The 23,382-nt window shown below is 37.7% G+C and overlaps 1 protein-coding gene across 1 annotated transcript in view; it reads left to right on the forward strand.

Annotated features, from left to right (window-relative positions):
• Nucleotides 1-793: 793 nt before the first annotated feature.
• Nucleotides 794-23,382, forward strand: part of Efcab3 (EF-hand calcium binding domain 3) — a 61,273-nt gene continuing 38,684 nt past the window's right edge. The window contains exons 1-7 of the mRNA XM_087203847.1: nucleotides 794-1,024; nucleotides 4,795-5,081; nucleotides 8,475-8,528; nucleotides 8,876-8,980; nucleotides 13,618-13,671; nucleotides 14,193-14,325; nucleotides 19,716-19,769. Of these exons, the coding sequence (XP_087059973.1) occupies nucleotides 19,745-19,769 (25 nt within the window). The 5' untranslated portion in view covers nucleotides 794-1,024; nucleotides 4,795-5,081; nucleotides 8,475-8,528; ... (2 more) ...; nucleotides 14,193-14,325; nucleotides 19,716-19,744. The remainder of the gene's footprint in view (nucleotides 1,025-4,794; nucleotides 5,082-8,474; nucleotides 8,529-8,875; nucleotides 8,981-13,617; nucleotides 13,672-14,192; nucleotides 14,326-19,715; nucleotides 19,770-23,382) is intronic.

Here is a 23,382-nt window from a genome sequence, read left to right on the forward strand (position 1 = left end):
ATTGAGGTAATGGGAAAAACAGGTGGTGTGGAGGGGCCCTGGCTGCAGTCAGAACTGCTGGAGGAGAACTAAGGTGGAGAGCAAGATGCCTCAGAAGAAGGCAGGCAGAGCAGGGCTGCATATAACCATTCCCTAAGAGCCCTGTGATAGTAATTTTTTAAAAAACACCAAAAATCAGCTTAAATTTCCTCATCACTTCTTTTTTTTCTTTGGTACTGGGGATTGAATTCAGGACCTTGAGCTTGTGAGGCAGGTGCAGCACCACTGAGCTAAATCCCCAGCCCCTCATCACTTCTTTTTTTAGCTAAAAAAAAAAATCTTCAAGCAAAATTCTGCCCCTTCCTCACCCCGTAGCTGTCCCTAAGGTGTACTCCAAAATCTTTGAAGATAAAATTTAAACCTTATATCTGCAGTCAAGAAAAATGTCTGTGGAGACCTGAAACTATAGTGCAGTTCTAAGAATGTTTTAGTCAGGCTGCAGGAGTAGCCCTAAGCCCTGAGTTGACAGAGGAATTCCCTGACCTACTCCAACAGGCCTGAATTAGTCATTGGCTAGGAGCAGCCCCTGGGGAGGCCTAGCCTCAGCATAAATAGGAATCCACAGGGACGGCAGCTGGGCTTTTGGTCAGTTGTGCTCTTCGGTTCCACAAGGCTCATGCATTTTGTTCAAACTCTTGTGCTTCTGTCTTACACATGCTTGTATAGGCATTGATTCATTTACATGGCCTTCTTTCCTTTTGATCCAGTTATATACTTTTTTTTATATCTTAGCAATATTCACTACATCATTGGTTCCATGTTAGTTCCAAACTAAAGCTTTACGACTTAAAATTTTGTAAGCTATTACAGTATATACTGAGCAGTTTGTGCATATGTTGCCTGTTTGCATCCTTCACTGGTTTTAAATAATTTCTTGTTCCTTTCTCCATCTTTTCTTTTATAGTTGGTACCATTCCTGAGCAGTTTAGTCAGTGCTGCTGTGGGCATCTTCAGGGCCATGAATCCAGGAGTAGAAACTCCTCAGGTAGGAAAATGTATTTGGTATTTTAATAATTTGAATTTCATTATGAATGGATTTAAGTTGTGTTTTTCTGGTCTTATCAGAAGAACTGAATTGATATGAAATATTTCCTCTGCTATCCTATTTTTTAGAATCTTGGTCTAATGTGTTTCTTTTGGGGGGGGGGGACTGGGGAGATTAAACTCAGAATCTTATGCTATTGAGGCAGGCACTGAGCCACTGAGCTACATCCCTGGCCTCCTAATGTGTTTCTGTGTGTCATATAGGTAATATCCCTTTTTACATATAAAAATTACTTTATGAAGATATTCTTAGGAATGAAATAACAGGTAAATTTTGATTGTCACACATATAATGAAAATATAGAAAGTGAAATTTCATGACTTTGATAAATACATACTTTTTTTTTCTTTTTTTTTGTACCAGGGATTGAACTTGGCACCTTGAGCTTTCGAGGCAGGCGCCAGAACCACTGAGCTGACTCCCCGGCCCGATAAATATATTTTTGATGTATTTTGTTTCAAATGATTTTCACATAAAATCTGGATGAAATAGGCAATAAAAATCCAGATAATTCCAGCAAAATTATTATCTGAAATATTTACCTAGAAATCAGTGGGTTAGGGTTAGAGGCTTGTCAAATGTCTCAACTAATTTCCTTACTGCTCAGAATGCATTTTGTGTCTAGAGGCCTCTGATTTTAGAGACACTGTCATTTGGTATGTGCGTGACATAAAATTTGGCCTTCATACTCTTTATTTAAGCTTTTTTTTATGCTGGTGAGCACCTTACAAATCTGAAGAAAGAAGTGAATGAAGGCTATGAACTTTATTAATATTAAATATTAATTTCTTGCAGTTGAGGTACAAATTTCTATTAATTGTTTAATGAATTCTTAGAGGAACCCTGAAGGGCAGATGGGATATCTCCTCCTTATTTATGGAAAAGTAGGTAAACCAGGAGGGGTAGTGACTTCTTCAGTGTCAAACAGCAGCAATAATGAAGAATGAAAAACTAGGCTTTTAGAACTCTGATGCTCCAGCTCTCTCAATTCAGTCCTTCTCCACTTTCCAAATGCTTCCAAGTCAGCTGAAACAGGATCAGTGTCTGAGAACACAACACTAAATCAATTTATCCCTACCTTCTTCGGGGTAGTCACTGTGTAGTGAGACTAGTAGACATAAACTAATTATTTATAGTACAACAGAAAGGTGAAATCTGGGTGTGGTAGCCTACTCCTGTAATCCCAGCACTCCAGGATGTTGAGGCAGAAGGATTACAAGTTCAAGTGTAGCAATACACCTATAATTTAAAAGAGAAGTTTAATTTGGCTCACAGATTAATATATTCTTGATAAAGAGAGAGTATTCAGATAAAAAAGAAAAACATGCTTATTGCTTTACTATATTATATATATGTGTGTGACTAAAAAGATACATGTGAATTATACTTTTATAAGTCAAGTTCTGTTGTATGGGCACGTGAGGAGTTAGTTGAAGGAATCGTATGTAATTTAGAAAATTACTATTTTCTAAGGTTTTTAATATTTTTTTGCTTTCTAAAAATAAGAAACCACCAACAGAGCTAACAGACAATCTACAATATGGGAAAAGATTTTTAGTAGCTGTACCTCAGACAAAGGTCTACTATCTAGAATATATAAAGAATTGAAAAAAATCAGACCCCCCAAATTCAAAGACTCAGTTCAAAAATGGGCCTCTGAGATGAACAGACATTTCTCAGACAAAGAAGTAAAAGCAGCAAACACATATATGAAAAAATGTTCAACATCACTCATCATTGGAGGGATGCAGATGAAAACAACACAGATTCCACCTCACCCCACAGAGAATGGCTGCTATCAAGAAATCAAGTAAATGCTGGCGGGGTTGTGGGGAGAAAGGAACCCACCCTTCTCCATTGTTGGTGGGAGTGCAGACTGGTGCAACCACTGTGGAAATCAGTATGGAGATACCTCAAAGAACTAGGACTAGAGGTCCCATTTGACCCAGCTATTCCCCTGCTGGGTATCTTCCAAAAAGAATTAAAAGAATCATACCACAGTGATATATGTGCACCCATGTTCATAGCGGCACAGTTTGTAATAGCTAAAGCTTGGAAGCAGCCCAAGTGCCCATCAGCTGGAAACTGGATAAAGAAAATGTGGTTTTTTAATAAAATGGAGTACTAAGCCATAAAGAACGAAAAACCAGAGTCATTTATAGCTAAATGGATGCATATCGAGGCCATACTCTTAAGGGAAATAAATAGGATACACATGTGTAAATACTGAATAGTTCCTCTAGCGTGAGAAACTGATAGTGTAAACAAGGGTTAAAATGATGAAAATGAATAATTGATAATTTGAAATAGGAAAAAAGGTCCAAAGACGAAGGAGTGAAGAGAGGGGAAGGGGAAAGGAAAAGAGGGAAAGAAAAAACTATGAGAAAAGAAAAAGAAAATGGAAATGAAATCTATGTAAATAGGGAAGGGTGGAGGGGTTGAAGGGTGCACAGGTAATGGGGGAAAAAAGAAGAACCAAGATGTATCATGTACAGGTACAAACACCCAATGATAAATGTAAACAAATTGTATACCTAAAATGTACCAATAAAAGAACAAAAAAAATAAAGTAAAAATAAAAATAAAGCTTAAGAAAGAGATGATGTAATTCACCATTCATAATATTTTGCCACTAATTTTACTTATGTATTTATAAAATTTATTTCTATAAAAGACAAAACACAATTCTAAAAAACTGAATGTCAGGTTTGGAACGAGATCAAGCCAAGAGTAGTCAGTAAGCAAAGCTTCTATCCCTGTCTGTTTTTAGAAAGTAGATGGTGGGCTGGGGATTTAGCTCAGCAGTTCCGCCTTCTGCCTATCAAGCGGAAAGACACGAGTTTGATCCCCGGTACCCAAAAAAAAAAAAAAAAAAGTAGATGGTTAGGGCACTAAGAATTTCTGTATGCTTTTGATGTTACTGGTGATGGTTTTGCTTGCAAGAAACTCCAGAGAATGTGTAACTAGAACTCAATTAACTAGGCACTGGCCACATTAAGATAAAAGTACCATGTAAGTGGACAACTCTTACGGTAGGCAATAAGGTGGTTGGTTATGTAAGGAGAGGAGTGCCTAGTCTCTCAGTCCCTTGATGTGAGGTCCCCTTAAAGTTCAAGAAAACTGGGAGACAAGTGTTGTCTTTGTAGAGAATATGAATACGCTCGGCTTTAAATGTATCACTGATGAAACTGACAAAACAAAAACATCACTATGCTTGTTATTGTTAGACATAATAAAACTCAGGATAGCTCTATTATCTTTAGGACTTAGACTGCGGTTTGCATATTTTTTAGTAAGGGGTTATCCTGGGTTAGTTTGAAAGTTTATTTTAGTTGCTATGTAAGAAAAGAGAATAATTACATTCATATACCCAAGTGTGGTGCATATAAAGATTAGAAATCATCTTGTTCAATGTAGGTCTTTGTTGTTTTTATTTCCTTTAACCATTAAATTTATAGATCTCTTCAGACCTTGCATTAATCTGAGTTGATAGCCACAGCTAAAAACAGCCGATCTATCCATTGTCATTAAATCTCCTGAGAATACAATAGCATACTTATTTTGTAAAGTTTGCCTAGCTAGTAATTAGACTGTCTCAAGAAAAGTAAGACACTCATCAGAATTCTCACTAATAATTGTCTTCTAATTTCTTAGGGTTTTGCCTTGTACTTCCTCACTTTGGGTTACTATTACGTTCATTTTCTTGGTAGGTTCTCCAGTGCCACAGGCTCAGTCACCGCAGTCTCTCTTATTGGGTGCTAGGCTGCAAAGCGCCCCCACCCTCACTGACATCTATCAAAACAAGCAGAAGCTCAGAAAACAGCACTCTGACCCTGTGTGCCCATCCCATGCTGGGGCTGGGTACAACTACTCACCTCAGCCGAGTCTGCCTGGCAGCCTTCGAACCTCTCCCACCAAGCACATGGGATCATCTCCACGGAGCTCTGATTGGTTCTTTGAAAATCCTTTACCAACAATCATTGGCTCTCCTACTAAGGTGTGTTTCTGAAAGCATTTTGTAGATTGTGAAACTGGTATAATATTTTATGGAAAGGATTCATGATAAGAATAACCGTAAATGTTTTTTTTTGGTACCGGGGATCGAACTCGGGACCTTGCGCTTGCGAGGAAGGTGGCGGAACCACTGAGCTAAATCCCCAATCCTAACAGCCCTAATTTTGATGAGCACTCACTATGTGCCAGGCACGGTGTAAAAACTTAACATGTTGGGCCGGGGATTTAGCTCAGTGGTTCTGGCGCCTGCCTCGCAAGCGCAAGGTCCCGAGTTTGATCCCCGGTACCAAAATAAATAAATAAATAAAACAAAAACTTAACTTGTTGAATACTGTATGTGTGTGATCCTATTAATCTTCAGAAAAGGAAATTGAGGCTCATAGAGCTTAAAACACATGTTACAAAGAGAAGAATCAGTGTTTTAAATTAATTTTATTGGTACAGTTTACATATACATAACAATCACATTTATCAAAGGGAGTTTTACCTATACATGATATATCTTTTTTTTTTTTTGGCAGTATGTAGAAAGTGGTTTTATTATAGGGATGGCAGTGTTGGTTCAGCATTGGAAGATCCACCCCCAAAAGTCATCATTTTAACAGAGGAAAGGAGAAAGCCATATGATCCTGTTACTAGTTGGAGAAAGAGTATTGGACTAAATTCTACAGCTGTTCATGGTAAAAGCTATCAGGAGACTAGAAGTAGAACAGAACCTTCTCAACAGATCAAAGACATGTATTCCATACTTCCAAGAAAAACTCCTTCTACGAATGGAGACGATACAATGCTTTCTCTCTAAAGTGGGGAACAAGGGCATATATGCCTACTCTTCATCTGTCCATTAGACTTTGAAACATAGGTCTAAATCAAAATAGTCTGGCAAATAAAATGACACAACTAGGATAGGATTGGCATGGCAGAAGCAAAATCTTCATATGTAGATGAAATGATCATCTACAGAGAAAATACTAAGAAATCTCTAGGAGCCCCTAGAACTTGTACTTGAATTTAGCAGGATTAGAAAACACAAGGAATATATAAAAATTCAGGTCTGTGTATACTTGCTATAAATGACAAACTGGATATTGAACTTTAAAAGTTATGTAGGAGTACAAAGGACCCAGAAAAACCAAAAACAAAAACAACAGTGTTGGAAGATGTTTAGCACCCAATTTTAAGACTTCTAAAGCTACAGCAATCAAGGCAGTGTTGGTGTTAGGAAAGAGATATAGATCATTTGAATAAAACAGAGAATCTAGAAATAGAACCACACATATATGGTCCACTGAGTTTTGAAAGATTATTTAACATTAGCATTTTATAGAATATAAACTTGATTCAAGAGCCAAGGAAGAGATAGTGTCTTCAGCAAATGGCACTAGAACACCTGGGATCCGTGTATAAAAAATTAACCTCAACTCTTTCTTTCCATACATGAAAATAACTTGAAGGGATCTATGAACCTAAATATGAAAGCCTAAAAGTATAAAACTTTAAGAAGAAATTATAAGGGAAAATATTTATGAATTCAGGGCAGGCAAGAACTACCTAGGATACAAAAAACATGATGTATAAAAGAAAAAAATTGATAAATGAGATTCCATCAAAATTTAGAACTTTAAATGAAATCATTAAAATGAATAGTAGTCCTTAAACAGACCATATTTACAATGCATATAACCTGTGAGCAGAATATATAAAGAATTCTTAGAGCTCATTAATAGACAACCCAATTAAAATGTAGACATAAGAAGATGATAAATAGCCAGTATAGCACAAGGAATGGTGTGCAATTCTAGAATCAGAAAAATACTAATCAGTATAATAATAAGATTGAATTATACACTCATTAGGGAGATGAAGTTAAAAGTTTTAAAAGCCTTGTGATGACTTTTTCTTTTTGTTGGATTCTCCCCCTTTGCGTTTAATTTGTCATGCCCAATGGATTCATTCTGCTGGGTTTCCTGGGGTTGTGATCCTCATTGTCTTTTCCTAGGGTATTGTCTAAATTTTTTTGGAGTGCCGGTTTGGTATTCACGAAGTTCCTGAGGTGCTCTTTATCATGAAAGCATCTTATTTCTCCATCAATTTTGAAAGATAGTTTTGCAGGGTACATCAATCTGGGTTGGAGGCTGTTTTCCTTTAGGGCTTGAAATACATCACTCCAAGGTCTTCTTGCCTTGAGGGTTTGCACTGAGAAGTCTGCTGTGATTCTGATGGGCTTTCCTTTGTATGTGATTTGTTTCTTTTCTCTCACTGCTTGTAGAATTTTATTCTTCTGTTGGATTTCTGGAATCCTAACTATTATATGCCTGTGTGTAGATTTTTTTTGATTAAGGTTAGCTGGAGTCCTACATGCCTCACTTATCTGTATGTCAAGTTCTTTTCCCCTGCTTGGGAAGTTTTCTGCCATCACTTCTGTGAACAGTTTTTTTATGTCATGTGCACTCTCTCCTCTTTCTTCATTGACTCCAATCAGTCTTACGTTATTCTTCTTTGCATCGTCTAGCAGCTGCTGGATTGATTTCTCATGTTCCCTTACAATTTTAAAGCAATTTTTCTTTTCCTCCTCACTAATTGCAATCTTATCTTCTATATGTGAAATTCTATGCTCATATTGGTTCATTCTGCTGTGCAGACTTTCGATGGAGTTTTTAATCTCTTGGAAATGTGTTTGTATCTGTTTTATGGATTCCATTTGTTTCCTATGTTGGGATTCCATCATGTTCCTCAGATCCTCTTTTTTTTATCTGTGTCCTCTCTAGATTTATTAATCATGTCTTGCACCATGAGCAAAATCTTTGCTGTTACCTGAGTAATTATATCTGATTTCATTTTTCCCAGATCCTCTTTTGTTGCCAGTTCAGAGAGTCCAGGTGGTTGAGTATCAGAGTGTTCCATCTCATTTCCCTTTGGGGTTGCTGTAGGTGATCTGGAAGTCTGTTTTTGAGGCTTGTTTATGTGTCTTCTCATTTCCACGGTGGGGGGTGTGTGCTTCTGTCACCTACGGTGGCTCACCTTCTCTGCCCTAGGAGCTTGGGAGGATGGCATTGGGGGATCTTCCTTCCGGGTGCTGGGACCGGCTGAGCTTCACTGTCCTAGGAGCTTGGGATGGAGGTGGGGAGCTTCCTTCCGGGTGCTGGAACCCGCTGAGCTTCACTGCCCTAGGAGCCTGGGATGGAGGCAGGGAGCTTCCTTCTGTGTGAGTAAAAGCTTTCTTTGTTTTAGTTTATTCTTACATGAGAGTAAAAATAGAATAAACTTCCAAACAAATCAAAACACTTTTGGGGTTTTTTCCCTACAGTTATGTATGTTGTGTTGTCTTTGTTACTCTTCTCTATGATTTAATCTATATTCTGATTATATCTTACAGATGATGGAAAGGTGTATAAGAATAGATTGCTAAAAAGTGTGAAGGTCCTTGATGGTGAGTGAGAAGCATGGTGAAAGAACAAATAAAAAATCCTTGTGTTAGCATTTTCTTTTAGATGTTCCAGGTTTGCTTCCTGCCCATTTGTTGATCCATTGTTTTATATATATATACATATATATATATATATATATATATATATATATATATATATATATGTATATATTTTCCCCCCCCCGCTACCGGGGGATAGAACTTGGGACCTTGTGCTTGCGAGGCAGGCAGTGGAACCACTGAGCTAAACCCTCAGCCCTTCAAGTGGGATTTTTGATAAGTGACTATGATTAGCATTTTTCGTTCTTGAGGATCACTACTCATATTAATCCATATCCTTCTTTCCTAAGGGCCACGGGTCAAAATTTAAAAAGTAGAATCTCTTTTGGAAAATGTGGGAATTAAAATAAAAGATGAAGAACTTGAGGAACTAATGACCCAGCTATCAACTGATAGTAAGTATAGATGTCACTGTGCACTTCAGAACAATATTAACCCTTTCTATTAGATCTGCTGAAAGCATCCTTTTTAGTACCATAATGAAATAAATACAAAAAAGAAGACTTACTCCTGACTCATGAAGAAATACCACCTTCAAAAATGCCTTTAAAGGGCCAAGGATTTAGCTCAGGGGTTCTATGGCCTGCCTCGCAAGCGCAAGGTCCCAAGTTCAATCCCCAGTACCAAAAAAAAATGCCTTTAAAAATGTAGGTTAAGGATACCACTTGCTGGAGTCAGCCGTGCCTGGGAATACCACACTCTTAAGAAGCCTTAACAATGATAAATTGAGCTGGGCATGATGGTGCACACCTGTAATACCAGCATTCTGGAGGCTGAGGCAGGATTGCTGCAAGTTAGAGGCCAGCCTGGGCTATACACTGAGTTCAAGGCCAGCCTGAACTTCATAGCAAGACTGTCTCAGAAAACTAAACCAAACCAAAAAAAAACAAAAACGTAATAAATTGGAAGGATAATTGAGAGAAAATTTTAAGAGAAAAATTAAGAAAGTCAAATGAGCCCGGAGAAAAGGGTTACAAGACAATTAACTAATATCCCTAATGTAGAAAAAATAGTCCTTGTATGGACTGGGAACAGCGGTGCAAACCTGTAACCCCAGCTATGCTGGAGGCTGAGGCAGGTGTATTGAGGGTTCAAGGCCAGCCTGGGGTACATAGTGAGTTCAAGCCTGGCCTACATAGCAAGATTGTGTCTCAAGGGCCAGGGATTTAGCTCAGGGGTTCCACCACCTGCCTCACAAACACAAGGACCCGAGTTCGATCCCCAGTACCAAAAAAAAAAAAAAAAGATTGTGTCTGAATCAATCAATCAATAAGCAAGCAAGTAAGCTGGGGGTTTAGCTCAGTGGTCAACCATTTGCCTTACCTAGCGTACCCTAGGCCTGGGTTCTATCCCCAGTACCACAGAAAAAGAAAAAAAATCCTTGTTCATTGAAAAGAAACATAGTAAGAATAAATAAGCAAATAAGCATATAGGTAATTCGTAGAAGAGAAAATGTAATGTAAATGCCCATTAACATATGAAGAGATATTTAATCTTACCAATAATCTTGAAAATACAAAATAAAACGCAATACAGAACCATTGTCATTCGTTGGACTAGCAAAAATTAACAAGATTGATAATATCCAGTTTTTCTAATGGCATTTAAGAGTTGACATTGTTATATATACTTTTGGAAATATAGTCTGGCAGTAGCTAGGGAGAAAAACATTTTCCCTGATGAATCCACTACATTCCTTAAGTGTAGTGTACAATATTTCTTTGTACTTAGTCATGGTGCCTGTTGTACTACAAACTTGCTGACAAATAAATTAACCCTACTTAATCTTAGATTCTTCATATGTAAAAGGGAGAGTTGAACTAAATGATTCTCTATGGTCATTTCTTACTCTCAAATTAATATAGATAATTAGGTGCATGTAAAGCACCTAGTGCAGTCCAGAATACTCAGTAAATGTTAATGATATAGTGAGGAGGAGACAAAGAAAAAAGGTGTTGAAAAATAAAAAGAAGGAAATTCTATGATCTATGAATATATTTTGGTTATTATAAAAACACAAGCTATAACAACATTTATTAATTGTAAGTTTTATATAAATAAATAAAAACAGGATACAATTTAGGGCATTTTACAGGAAATAGCACTGGGCTCATTGTCTTCCTTCTCCACTACTCCTGTCCTTATTCTCAGCAATTTCATTATCTTCCTTACATATCAGGAACTTTTGACTTTCCTGTGCCAGGGACCCCTTTGAAAGTCTAATGAACAGATCACTTCTGAGTACATTTTAAAATGCATTAAATACATGTAATTGCAAAGAAGCTAATCATATTAAAATACAATTATCAAAACATTTAAGATATAAATTGTTAGCACCTATTAAGCATTTAACAAGTTCTAGTAGCATGTCACATTTTCAAGTAGTGATGAGCATAAACAACATTTCAATATATTTGCAGCAATATCTCTGTGACATGAAAATGTCAGTGATTTATGTTAGTAACAAAAGTTACAGATTCTGCTACTACCACAGATTGTTGCCTAAATTAATAATTGAGAAAAATGATGCTAAGTTTCAGTTAATGGTTAGTGAAAATAAAGTTGTTTATTCTCCAATTGAAGCTCAAGGAACCCCTGAATTCTCTCAATATAGGGTAGAGGAAGCCCGAGTTAAGAATCCCTGGCTGAGGGCCTGGGATTTAGCTCAGTGGTTCCACCACCTGAGGTCCCGAGTTTGATCCCGGTACCAAAAACAAAAAAAAAAGAATCCCTGACTTAGGTCATCCGTATAACACCATGACTTCCTGTTCCTTGACCTCTTTAATTTCGATCATCTTTACTGCCTTTCACCTTAACTACCACTCATACAGTAATGACTTTATCCTCACCTATTTCTTTATCATCTCCCAAATCTCTCTCACATATAGTCTCCCAGTTCACTTACTATGCAGACATTTCCAGTTTAACACCATATAGCAATTCCTGGGGGGGGGGGGAACCTCCCATTTCATAAAAATGCCCATTAAAATAACTGAACTTAATTTTGGAAACACACTTAAAATCTTTGCCACTTTGTAACCAGAGCACCGGCAAAAGCTTTAATTGATACTACCTGAGGAAAGTTGAACAGTCCAGGCAAATGGCTCAGTGTCTGGAAGCTACTAAAAAGGCATATGTACACACATCCTGTAAAAAGAGCTGAAAAGTTGTTTGCTGCTCTGAGATAATGTGGATGGAAGATCTCTGAACTATTGAACCTGATTTCTGTCCTGTATCACTGGCACTTGTCTTGTTTTTGGTTTGGTTTGGTTTTTTTTTTTAATAAAACAGTAAGTGTTCCTGCTATAGCTGCTATAGCTTCTCGCTGACAGTTCTACTTCTTTGAATTTGGAAAATTATATATGACTCCACAGGCTTTCTACATTGCTGTGACGTTATTCCGTTTACCAAATGAATATGAGGCACTGGTGCTAATGAAATGTATGCTGCAGCAGAACAGTGTAGAACTCCAACTCCATCTTCTCTTTAGTCACATGAAGACCTTCATGCCTCTCGCCCTACAACTCTCGTTATTCAGTACCTCCTCTCACTACTATGCTCTCATTGCTTTCCTTCCTTAAATTAAATTATACCCTTAACATCGTAATACCTTACAAACTCTCAGAACTCCTGGCAAACTTGCTTAGCAACAACAGAGCCATCTCCTTACTATATGACCTCTTTAACTTCAATCATCTTTACCTGTCATTCACCTGAACTACCACTTATACAGTAATGCCTTTATCCTCACCTTTATCTTCACTTTACCTTTGAACAGCTTAAGATTGCTGGAGAAAATCACAAAATCATGCTAATAGAAGTCACTTCACATAATGGGCACAGTAATTTTATAGCTTCTGTGTTCAGATTTCCAATGCCTCCTTACCTTAAGTCTGAGCTGATGACTTCACCTCAGACTTCACACAGAAAATGGATGCCATTAGATAAGAATGTCCTCATTTTCCTGCCTCCATTCCTATGCACCTACCAAACCCATGCCCATATGCCCTACCTTTTGTTTTGCTAGACAGGGGAGAGAACCACTGGGCCATCTTTTCATTTCTGTTCTGGTTCCCATTTCCTCTTACATTCTCAGACTTAACTCTTCCAATATGATATTCTCTTTCTGGCCTGAATTATTAATTTCTCCCTCCTACTGTCTCTGTTTCCACTGGTATGCAGCCGTGCTTTTCTATCATACTTGTTCCCTGCCAGCTACTGCTCTAATTCTTAGTTCCTCTTTACAATAGAGTTGTCTCAAAAAGTTGTCATTACTCATTGTGTCTCTTTCCTCACCTCCCATTCACTCTAGATTTCCATGTCCACCATAGCACTGAATTAGCAGCTCTCAACCTCCTGCCAAGGTTCATAGTCAATTCTCTTCTCTTATTACACTTGACGTCTTGGAAGTATTTGACACAAGTGGCCATCCCCTGTTTACTGGAACCTTTTTCTCATTTTCTTCACATTTCTTTTTATTAGTACATATTTTCTTCATATTTTTGAAGTCTCATTCTCACTTGGTTTTCTTCTTCCCTCACTGACAGCTTCTTCCCCATTTCCTTTTCTGACTTTTCCTTGCCTAGAAGATCTCTCATTAATAAAGTTCTTCAGGGCTAGACCCATGGCTGTCTTTTTATCTATACTCTCTTCCTAGGAGATTGCATCCAGTTTTATTGGATCAGATATCTTCTCTAGCTTAGGTAATACTGAGGAAATGAAAATATGTAGGGTCAGGTTCATTTCTCCTTCTCCTTACGTTTAACTGAAACCAGTCACTTCTTAATTTATGTTACTCTGGTGGTCTCGAAAGCAAAGAAAAAAGGAAGATATAATAATGATTCATTATAGATTGAGAACTTTGTAAGATAACATTTATCTCTAAGGATGTCTAAATTACAAGGAAAATTAGAAAAAAGATCACTGGATTCCTCTGATTTTCATTTTCTCAGAATTCAGTGCGATGTAAATTGTGTCATTCTCAGTAACATCAGCTTATCTGTGTCTGAAGCATATTTCCCTTGTCTTACAGGTGATAGAACTGTTGATCTGAAGGATCTAATAGATGCAGTCAGTTATATCAAGGGTGAGTTGTGAGACGTGGTGGAAAAATTTTATAAATAGCATTTTAATACTTTAAAATTAATGGTACAGAAAAATATTTTCCATTCATAAAAGTTTAAATTTTTTCATAAAACATGCTCTATTTTTACGGATGCTGCTGGACTTCAGTAAACAATAATCTGTTTTTAACATATCAATGCCCATGATATTATCTGAAGTTTTTTCTTTTTTTGTTTCTATTTTTATTAGTATGTGTTTGCAGTACATAGTGATGACATTCACTGGGGAAAATTGGTACATGTGCATAACACATCTTAATTTTTCCCATCCCTTTCCTCTCCTCTCCCTTTCTTCTTCCATCTCTTAGTCCCCTTCCTATTTGCAAAAGAAGTATCTTCCTACTTCCTATTATCTGTCTTTAATTTTGCTTTATAATTTATTTTTACTTTGGATTTCTTATGTAAAAGAAGCCGTACAATATTTAAACTTGTGTGTCTGATTTATTTCACTTAACATAGTCTCAAAGTGCATCTTTTCCTACAGATGACTCAAGTTTGTCCTTCCTTGTGGGAGAGTAATACTCCATTATGTATAAATACACATTTTCTTTTTTCATTCATCTGTCGATGGACATGTAGACCACTTCCAAGATCAAGCTATTATGAGTTGTGCTGCTGTAAGTATAGATAATGCATGTATCATTATAATATGATGTCTTTTTTCATTTTTTGTTAGTACATGTTTGCAGTACATAATGATTACATTCTTCATGCGGAGTTGGTACATGTACCTAACACATCTCAATTCTTTTTCCATTCTTTACTCCTCCCCTCTTTTCCCCTCCCTCTTCCTCCCCCCATCTCTTGGTCCTCTTTCCCTTCATGAAAGAGGACTTCCAGAACTATTTCAGTAAGTAACAAGAGCAATGGGGCAAATGTGTTTGAAACAAGGGAGAGCATTTTGAGGGGGATTAATGGCTGGGTGTCTTACTGTAATAGTTGTGGAGGGTTTTTTTTGTTGTTTTTTTGCACCAGAGATCGAACTCAGGACCTTGCACTTGCGAGGCAGTTGCGGCAGCACTGAGCTAAATCCCTGGCCCTATAATAATTTTTTATTTAAACGTTCACTGCATATTTTGATCACCCCTTGTACATGGGTGATGATATATATAAGTACTACGATATTGTTTTGTAAATTGCCCCAGAATATTTCTGTAATTCATTTCTCATCTTTCTAAGGAGAGGTGATTGATATTGAGAATTTAGTCAACTTTCTAGCAAATGAGGGGATTGAACTCACAGAAGAAGAAATAATCATTTGACATTTATTGGTGAGAAGTTTTTTATAATTATCTTGTCTTTCTAAAGGTATATTTTTGTTATCCTGTACTGAAGAGCCTCAGAAACTATCTTGATTTTTGTATCATCTAGTACAGTGCTTCCTAAACTTAAATGTGCCTATGAGTCACCTGGGCAACTTGGAAAAATACAGATTTTGGTTCGGGTCTGTGGGGCCTGAGATGCTCCATGTCTAATGGATGCCCAGGTGGGGCCAATTGCACAGACCACACTTTGCCTGTAAAGTACGTGAAAGATGAAGAAAAGCAAGGATATGTTGAGATTATGACTAGACTTTTATTTCCTAAACCACAATATGCTAGTTTGTGCCTGAGGGCATGATTCCTGCCCCAAAAAGTAAGGGAAGATATTAGAGTGATTAAAATTTAAAAATAAAAATGAGTATTAGGGAGAGACTCGTAAGAGAAGCAAGAAAAGATTGGAATCAGTTGACTTTGCTTTATTGAGATTTCTACTGACTTGAGTTACATGTCTCAGCTCCAGACCCTTGTGTTATATAACTACTTTAAAATTTCTACTACTTTTTTTGTTGTTCTGATAAAAAAAAATTAAGCATATTGGAGCGTAGCATTTTTACCATAACATTTTAATGACGTTGCCAGATAATTTCTATAGTTCTGGCCTTAAATTTAAGATGGTGTCCTGAGCTGGAGATGTAGCTCACTCACAGAGCACTTGCAAGGTCCTGGGTTTGATCCTCAGTAATGAAAAAAACACTCCAGCATAATCCCCATGTACTCCTAAGGAGCCTCCTCCCCTACTTTCTTTATGTTATGCTCCAAACCAATGGAACTACTCACAGTTCCTTCAGAATACCTTGTTCCTTCCTACTTTTATCCCTCAGTTAACACAATTTCCCCTGTCTAAAATACTCCTCCTCCCTTCCATCTCCATCTATCCAAAGTCCAAGCATAAAATCCTATTTCACTGCCCCATGTTCACTGTTACATTCCTTGATTCCTATCACTATCCATCCCCTGGTCAGAAGTCCACTCTTCCTTCCCCGAACTCTTGTGGGCTTTGTTGGTACAACTCATTAGAGACTCAGAATATGCTGCCTCGTTCTTTTATTGTTTTTTATATGCTTCTGGTTCCCTGAGAACACAGAAATCAGTTTCTTGATTTTCTTTTTTCCTTTGTGGCTCTAGGGATTAAACCCAGGCCTCTACCACTGAGTTACATCCCCAGTCTAGAAACCACTCTCTTAAATCTCTGGTTTATCTCCCCATCTCCAAAAAACTCCCTTGGTGTTTCTTTTTTCAATGAATGTGCATAAATTCACTTGCTTAAGCCAAACTTCTAAGCATAATCTTTGCTTTCTCCTCTCTCAGCCTCCCACATTTATTCACCAAGTTCTATTAGTTTGTCCTACACAGTTCTACGTTGTCCACCACTTTTTTCTCGCATTTTCTATACCCTAATACTGATCAGCGTCATCTTTTGCCTGGATAATTGTAGCAGCCTCTTGGCTAATCCTGCTGCTTTCAGGCATGTTTCCTTCCAATCCTTTCACTGTCCACATCCATCCAGGCTTGAAAACCTAAATATGATCATCAAAACCTAAATATGATGTTCTAGTACCTAAATATAATCATGCCACGCTCATGGTTTAAAACTTTTTTTTTTTTGATACCGGGGATCGAGCGCAGGACCTTGCGCTTGAGAGGCAGGCAGCAGAACCACTGAGCTAAATCCCCGGCCCTCGTGGTTTAAAACTTTTAAAAGACACTCCATTTGCTCAGAACACCTTTCACAATATTAATACTATACATCTCCAGCCTCCTTTGCATTCTTCTGAACATGATCAGGTTCAGTTGCACAGACTGATTTGAAAGTTCAACAGATGTCTTGTCCTGAAACAACTATATATGCTGTCCCCTTGTCTGGGAAACAATTCCCTTCTCTAAAAGAAGCCCCTAAACCCTCCAGTTTGCTTAGATAACCTCATCTCTTGTGCTTGGGAAATTAGGCATCAGTCTTCTGCTTAGGGACTCAGGTAGATTAGAGAAATGTGCACTTCTCTTGCTCATCAGTAGTTGGGGTTTTCTTTGAATCTTCAGTCTCTCCTTTTCATTTCTTCTACTATATTGCTGAAATTTTGTTTTCATAATCCCAACATTCCCCAACTCAAGCCTGGGTGGGTAACTGATTTTACTGAAACTGCTTTGAACTGAATGGATATCTTTACCCTTACATATTCTATACCATGTATAACTTAGGGGAATTTTTATTCAGTTTCTGTTCCACAAGTTCTGGCCTTTTGTTGCTAGGGACAGTCAGAACAAACTATGTTCAGACTTCTAGAGGAGAGGCGAAGAGATAAATGTTGTTAATATCAAAACTAAAATGTGTTGGGTCAGGGATTTAGCTCAGTGGCGCCATGCCTGCCTCGCAAGTGCAAGGTCCTGAGTTCGATCCCTAGTACCAAACGACAACGACAACAACAAAAAAAAACCCCTAAAGTGTGTAATGTTTTGTAGGACTAAAAGATTAAGTCTGCTTGACTTACAGTGAACCTAAAATTGTCCCTCCTCCACCTTGCCCTTTCCTAATAACCCTGCTTTCTTCCCCCACAGTTTCTACTATCAAGTTTATTTATTTGCATACTTTTAAAAAATTATTTCCCTATCAGAATTCCTGAGGATGCCTCTCAGGTTCCCTTCCTGTGCTTTCTCCTTTCTGGTGGCATCATGGAAAAAGCCTTCTGTCCACTTGTCTCACAGCTACTCTTTTTCTACCTTTTTCTATTGTCGCTTCTCTTGCAGGTACTGCTCTGGCCTGGATATGGTATTGTAAATCCCCAGGTTTCTATTAAGACACTTTTGCCGGTAATGTAAATTACTACAACCATTATGGGAAACAGTATATAAGTTCCTAAAAAAATTTAAAATGGAGCTACCATATGACCCAGAAATCCCACCCTTGGGTATATCCAAAGGATATGAAATCAATATGTCAAAGAAATATCTATATTCCCATGTTTGTTGTACTATAATTCCCAGTAGCCAGGATCCGAAATCAGTCTAAATGTTCATTAATGGATGAATGGAGTTTTAAAAATGATATGTATGTACACACTGGAAAACTATCCTTAAAAAAGAAGTAAATACTGTCATTTACAACAGTGTGGATGAGCTTAGAAGATTTTAAGTAAAATAAGCCAGGCACAAAGAGACAAACAACAGATGATCTTACTTATATGTGGTATCTAAAAAGATGACCTCTTAAAAGCAGAGAGAAAAATGGTGGTTATCAAGGGTTGGAGTTGAGGTACAACTGGGGAGATGTGGCTCAAAGAATATGAAATTTAGCTGGGTGTGGGGTGCATGCCTGTAATCCCAGCAGTTGGGAGGCTGAGGCAGGAGGATCACCACAAGTTTGAGGCCAGTTTAGGATACACAGTGAGTTCATAAATATATGCAGTTTTCATTTGTTGATTTAAAATAAGTAATTTTTGCTGGGTGTGGTAGTGCAAACCACCTCTAATCCTAGCACTCGAGAGGCTGAGGCGGGAAGATTGCCACAAGTTCAATGCCAGCCTGGGCTACATAGTGAGTTCAAGGCCAGCCTGAACTACACAGCAAGACCTTGTCTCAAAAGAACCAAAAATAAATAAATAAAAGTAATTTTTAAAATATCATGCTGTACGTTATAAATATGTAAAACTTTTGCTTCTCAATTTTAAAAATAACCATGCTTGGATGCAGTGACACACACCTATAGTCCTAGCTACTAAGGAACATGAAGCAGAAGAATCACTCTACCCCAGGAATTCAAGGCCAGCCTGGACAACATAACAAGACACTGTTTCCAAAAAATAAACAAAATAAAATAAAAAGGGAAATAAACCTCTCGATTTCTTAACTTCTCAGTAGCAACTACTTTCTATCTATTTTTCTAGCTCTGTTCTCTACATCCCCATTAATATCCTCCAATATTCACTGATCCCACTTTGTTCACTTCCATAGGTCAGACTTTCATGATTTCCCTACCTAATGTTAACTCATTAAATGAAGGGTACCCACCTATGTGCTAGGTTCTGTATCAAATGCTAAGGACACAAAAAGAATGAGTCATAGCCTTTGTCTCCTCAAAGACCTTATAGTCAAATAGAGGAATAAGCACATAAGCAAAATGGTTTTGATATAATGTGGTACATGTATGCAGAAGTTAATTTGGGAACATTTAGCCAAGACTGGAGAAAAAACATGGGGAAAGATCATTCCAGTCAGAGAAACATACCCTGTGCCTTCATGGTAACGAGCACAAATATCTTGGTTCTCAAAAAAATACTTGTCAGAACAAACACAGAGCTGGTCTTTCCTTTTTCCAACTCAAAGCATTTGCCAACATATTTCTCTCCATTTCTTCACATTTTTAAAATATTGCCAATCTGAGTTGGAAAAGATGCTGCTAGATTTTAGATTTGGTTGTATTTGTGGTATCTTTTTCCCATTTGTGACCTATGGAATATCAAGACATTCCTTGAAATACATAAAAGAGAAACTATGTTAAAGAAGTAGAAATAATTATATCCCTAAAACAGTGTCTTGTATTTTATCATACTCACCTGAGAGAAAAATAAATCCAAATTCCAAAGGTAACTCATAGAAGTTTCAGCCTGTTATTTTTAATAACGTCACAATTTTATCAACTGTAACAAGTTTTTATGTGGCTGCCTCTGAATCTGAACCAAAATGTTTTACAGGAAAGGGAAAGGTTACTGTGGATTCAATAATGGAGGGCCTGAAGAAGATTACACGTGAGTGAAAATTTATGCTCTAATACAGTATTAAACTGATAATCTGATGCTAAATATTTAGGTGTTTTCTTGGTTACAAAAGTAGATGATGATGATGATGATGATGATGATGATGATGATGATTATGCTGTGAAATGGATCGATAGAGTAAAAGTAGAACTTTTCTTCTGCCCTCCTCCCACAAATGAAGAATCTCAATCTTGTATTTCATTTTTAAGTAATTTTGATTTGTTCTCTGCACCTGCATTTCCCAAATGTGACACAAAAAACTCAACAAGTCTGACTGTGTTTCAGAAAGGATTTAAGAATGTCTTAGTTACTTTTTTTTCTTGCTGCTGAAACAAAATACCCAGCACCCAAAGTTAAAAAGGGAAAGGTTTGTAGAGATTTCAGTCCATAATCGCCTGGCTCCCAGGCAGGGTGGCTTGGCAGAGGGGCACTAAGAGGAGAAGTTCATGGCAAGCAGAGCACAGCAAAAGCAAGCAAACAGGGAGGAAGACAAGCCTCTTTCTGTCTCTTGTATTGTACCCAGCCTACCAGGATTAGGGCAGTGCCAAACCAAGCAGGATGCTGATTTAGTAATCACACAGCTTTAATCCCAGAAGCACTCACTCTAGATTCAGACACATCTGCAAAAGCTCCACCTATGACCGCATGAGGCTTTGTGGGGACATCTAGACCCAAACCATAACAAAGAATAATTTAAGGTAATTTATGCAAGTATGAACAAAATGAATTTTAATAAAAATTTAAATTCTGGGTACACACATTTAATGTTTCCAAGTGAAAAAAGTACTTTTAAAATATATACCCAAAAAGTTTCCAAGTGAGTCCTGTTGTATTACTGGTGAAAAATAAAAATAAAATCTCTTTGATAAGTCTCTCTAATCTTATCTTTTGCCATTTTTGTTGCTGATGCCAGAAAGCTTTCAGGATATTCAGTTGTAGCTTTTAACACAAGCATTTTAAATGATGCTGGTGAATTTAGTGATAGTGAAGCAACCCCCCCACCGTGTTTATTTATGATCTCTGTATTCATCAATAACTATTAAATACCAAGGCACCGTTCGGGAAAGCTCAGGCATGAACAAAAAATAAGCAAGATTTCTGCTCTCACCAAGGCTTAGTTTTTTACTCCACAGTATGTGCTCAGTAAATGCTTATTGGCTGACTGAGAGAGGTTCTAATCTACTGCTTTCAGATAATTGAAGATTCACCAACTCAAGTAGCTGTGTGGCAGTCATTTTTGAGATAATTTTCCCAATCTGGGCTACCAAGAAGAAATAGTACTGTATAACTAACAATCCCAAATAATATAACAAAGTCAACCAAATCAGGACCAATCAAATTTAAAACTATACATATATATGTATCGTACCCATGCTAGGCTTAAATTTTCAACCCTCCTGCCTCAATCTCCCAGTATACAGGTGTACACCACACACCCAGCTTCCATCACTCTCCTTTCTTCTCTTCCATTTATTTTCTGTTCCTCTCATGTTATCTTCTCTGTATCTCTAAAAAAAATAATAATTTCTTTTACATAATTTTCTCTTTTGCCCCTTTTTTTCTAGTGTTGTTCTTTCTTTTCCTCCCAAAACAGAAAAGCAAAAGAAAAAAGAGAAACAAGTCCAAAATATCCCTTCATGTTTTTAAATGAGTATTTTCTTTCTAGGGTGTATAGTATTGGAATCCACCAGGTATGGGGAAGAGATAGCAAATCCCTACTAAGTCCTATTTTGTTTCCACATTCACATTTTTAGGTGTGAATGGTGAACCCTGCCCCACCTTTCCTGCTCAGCATTATTTGTCAATGGTGTTCTCCCTAGGGCTGTGTTCACTCCAGCCATTTCCAGTTTCCATGTCACTCTGTGCACCCCAAGTCACTGCTTTCTCTCCCTAGCTTTTGCCCTATGTACATATACTCTAGACTGTGGCAGCTGTCCAAACTGAGGTGTATCCTTGATCACGTTGGCAGGTGGAGAAAGTAAAAAAAAAACCCCACCTAGTTCTGTGCTGGATGTAGGCAATGGGCAAGGGGAGGGGAAGGTCAACTCATCTTCTGGATGTAATCCCAGCATTTTCAGACTCAGCCCCCTCCAAAAACCACATAGGACTGCCCCAGCCTCTCACCATGGAGGGTGGGACCCCTGTGTCCTAGCTTGAGCTTACATTTCTCAGAGGGTGTATGGCTAGCCTGCACCCTCTCCATGACCATCTCATATGGCTGTCTCCCGTCTGGTTCCTGTGGTAGGGTGACCCCAGAAACCCTGAAGTGTAGTTGTTCTTTAATTATTCTTTAAGTTAGTTTTAAACAATTAACCCCTCCCAAAAATGGCTACTGAGTTACTTTCAGAGTAAACTCCTACACTGTTTTTGCAGTTTTACTGTAGGGGTATGTGTGCGTGCATGCGTGTGTGTGTGTGTGTCTGTGTGTCTGTGTGTCTGTCTGTGTGTGTGTAGCTAGTGCTGCTAGCCTGGTCCATTGTTTCTCCCTGGAGTTGCTGAACCGGAGAGTCTTATTTGGCGTTAATGAAGTCAGGTCCCACTCCATGGGAGCTGGGGTTAGCAATCCAGACTGCTTCATTATTTCTCTGTGTTGTATTCAGTTTCTCCAGCTTCTCTGTAGTTTCTAGTTTTCCTGTCAGCTCTCTACCAATTCATGGAGATCTTTTTTATTTCATCAAGTTGGTTTTTAGGTATCTTGATTCCCAGTCCCTGAGAGGCTGTATTTTGCTTCCATCTTTACTCTGCCACTTTTAATCTCCATTTCTATTTTTCTGAGGGAAAAAAAAGATGAATTCCAGTTACCTAAGCTTGATAACACAAAAATAACACTCACATGTGAACTACTTCAAGACCTGCTGATATTTCTGTCACTTAATAGTAAACATTCAGAATGCCACTTGACCTTCAGCAGTGCTTTGGTTGCAAAGTTCTATGTCAGAATTTCTAAAACTGCACTCAATAGGAATACAGAAATTCTAATATACACTTGGAAAAACCTTACTTTGTAGAAATTAAGTCTGCTTCTTATCTGGGAAAAAAAATCTTCTATGTCACCTTCCTAACCAGAATGGCGCCACATGCAGTATTCAAGAATGGCATAGGGTCCCTCTAGCAAACTAATATCTCAGGAGGGAGAAGAGCCAAGCAAAAGGAAAGAAGAGGAGAAAGATTGTATGGGATGAGAGGTCAGAGGACAGGAAGGAAAAAGTGTCTGACAGTTTTTTCTTAATTCTATAAATTATATGTTTTGAATTTGAATTAACCTATACATCAATAAATAAGATATTTATTCTCATGTTTAGAAAACAAAACTACCCTACATTTTGAAAGGAAAAAGCGAATAAATTATAAAAGAATAGTCTCAGTTTCAATTCTGCCTCTAAGGTTTTCAATTTTTTGTCTTTGGAGTTCAATACATTAAGGGAAAAAGAAGCATATGAATTAAGATGGATAATTGCATATAACTTTGACCTTTTCCCTTAGTTTCCCATTTATCTGGGGAAAAAATAAGATAAAATGCATCCCTCCTATTCTACTTTCCCTAACTTCAGAAATTTATATGAGGGTCCTGAGTTCGATCCCCAGTACAAAAAAAAAATTGACT

The sequence above is a fragment of the Heterocephalus glaber genome, unplaced genomic scaffold, assembly GCF_053883595.1.
Source record: "Heterocephalus glaber isolate CG9 unplaced genomic scaffold, H.glaber_assembly_v1.0 deba00001812, whole genome shotgun sequence".
In the NCBI taxonomy this organism is placed as follows: Eukaryota; Metazoa; Chordata; class Mammalia; order Rodentia; family Bathyergidae; genus Heterocephalus; species Heterocephalus glaber.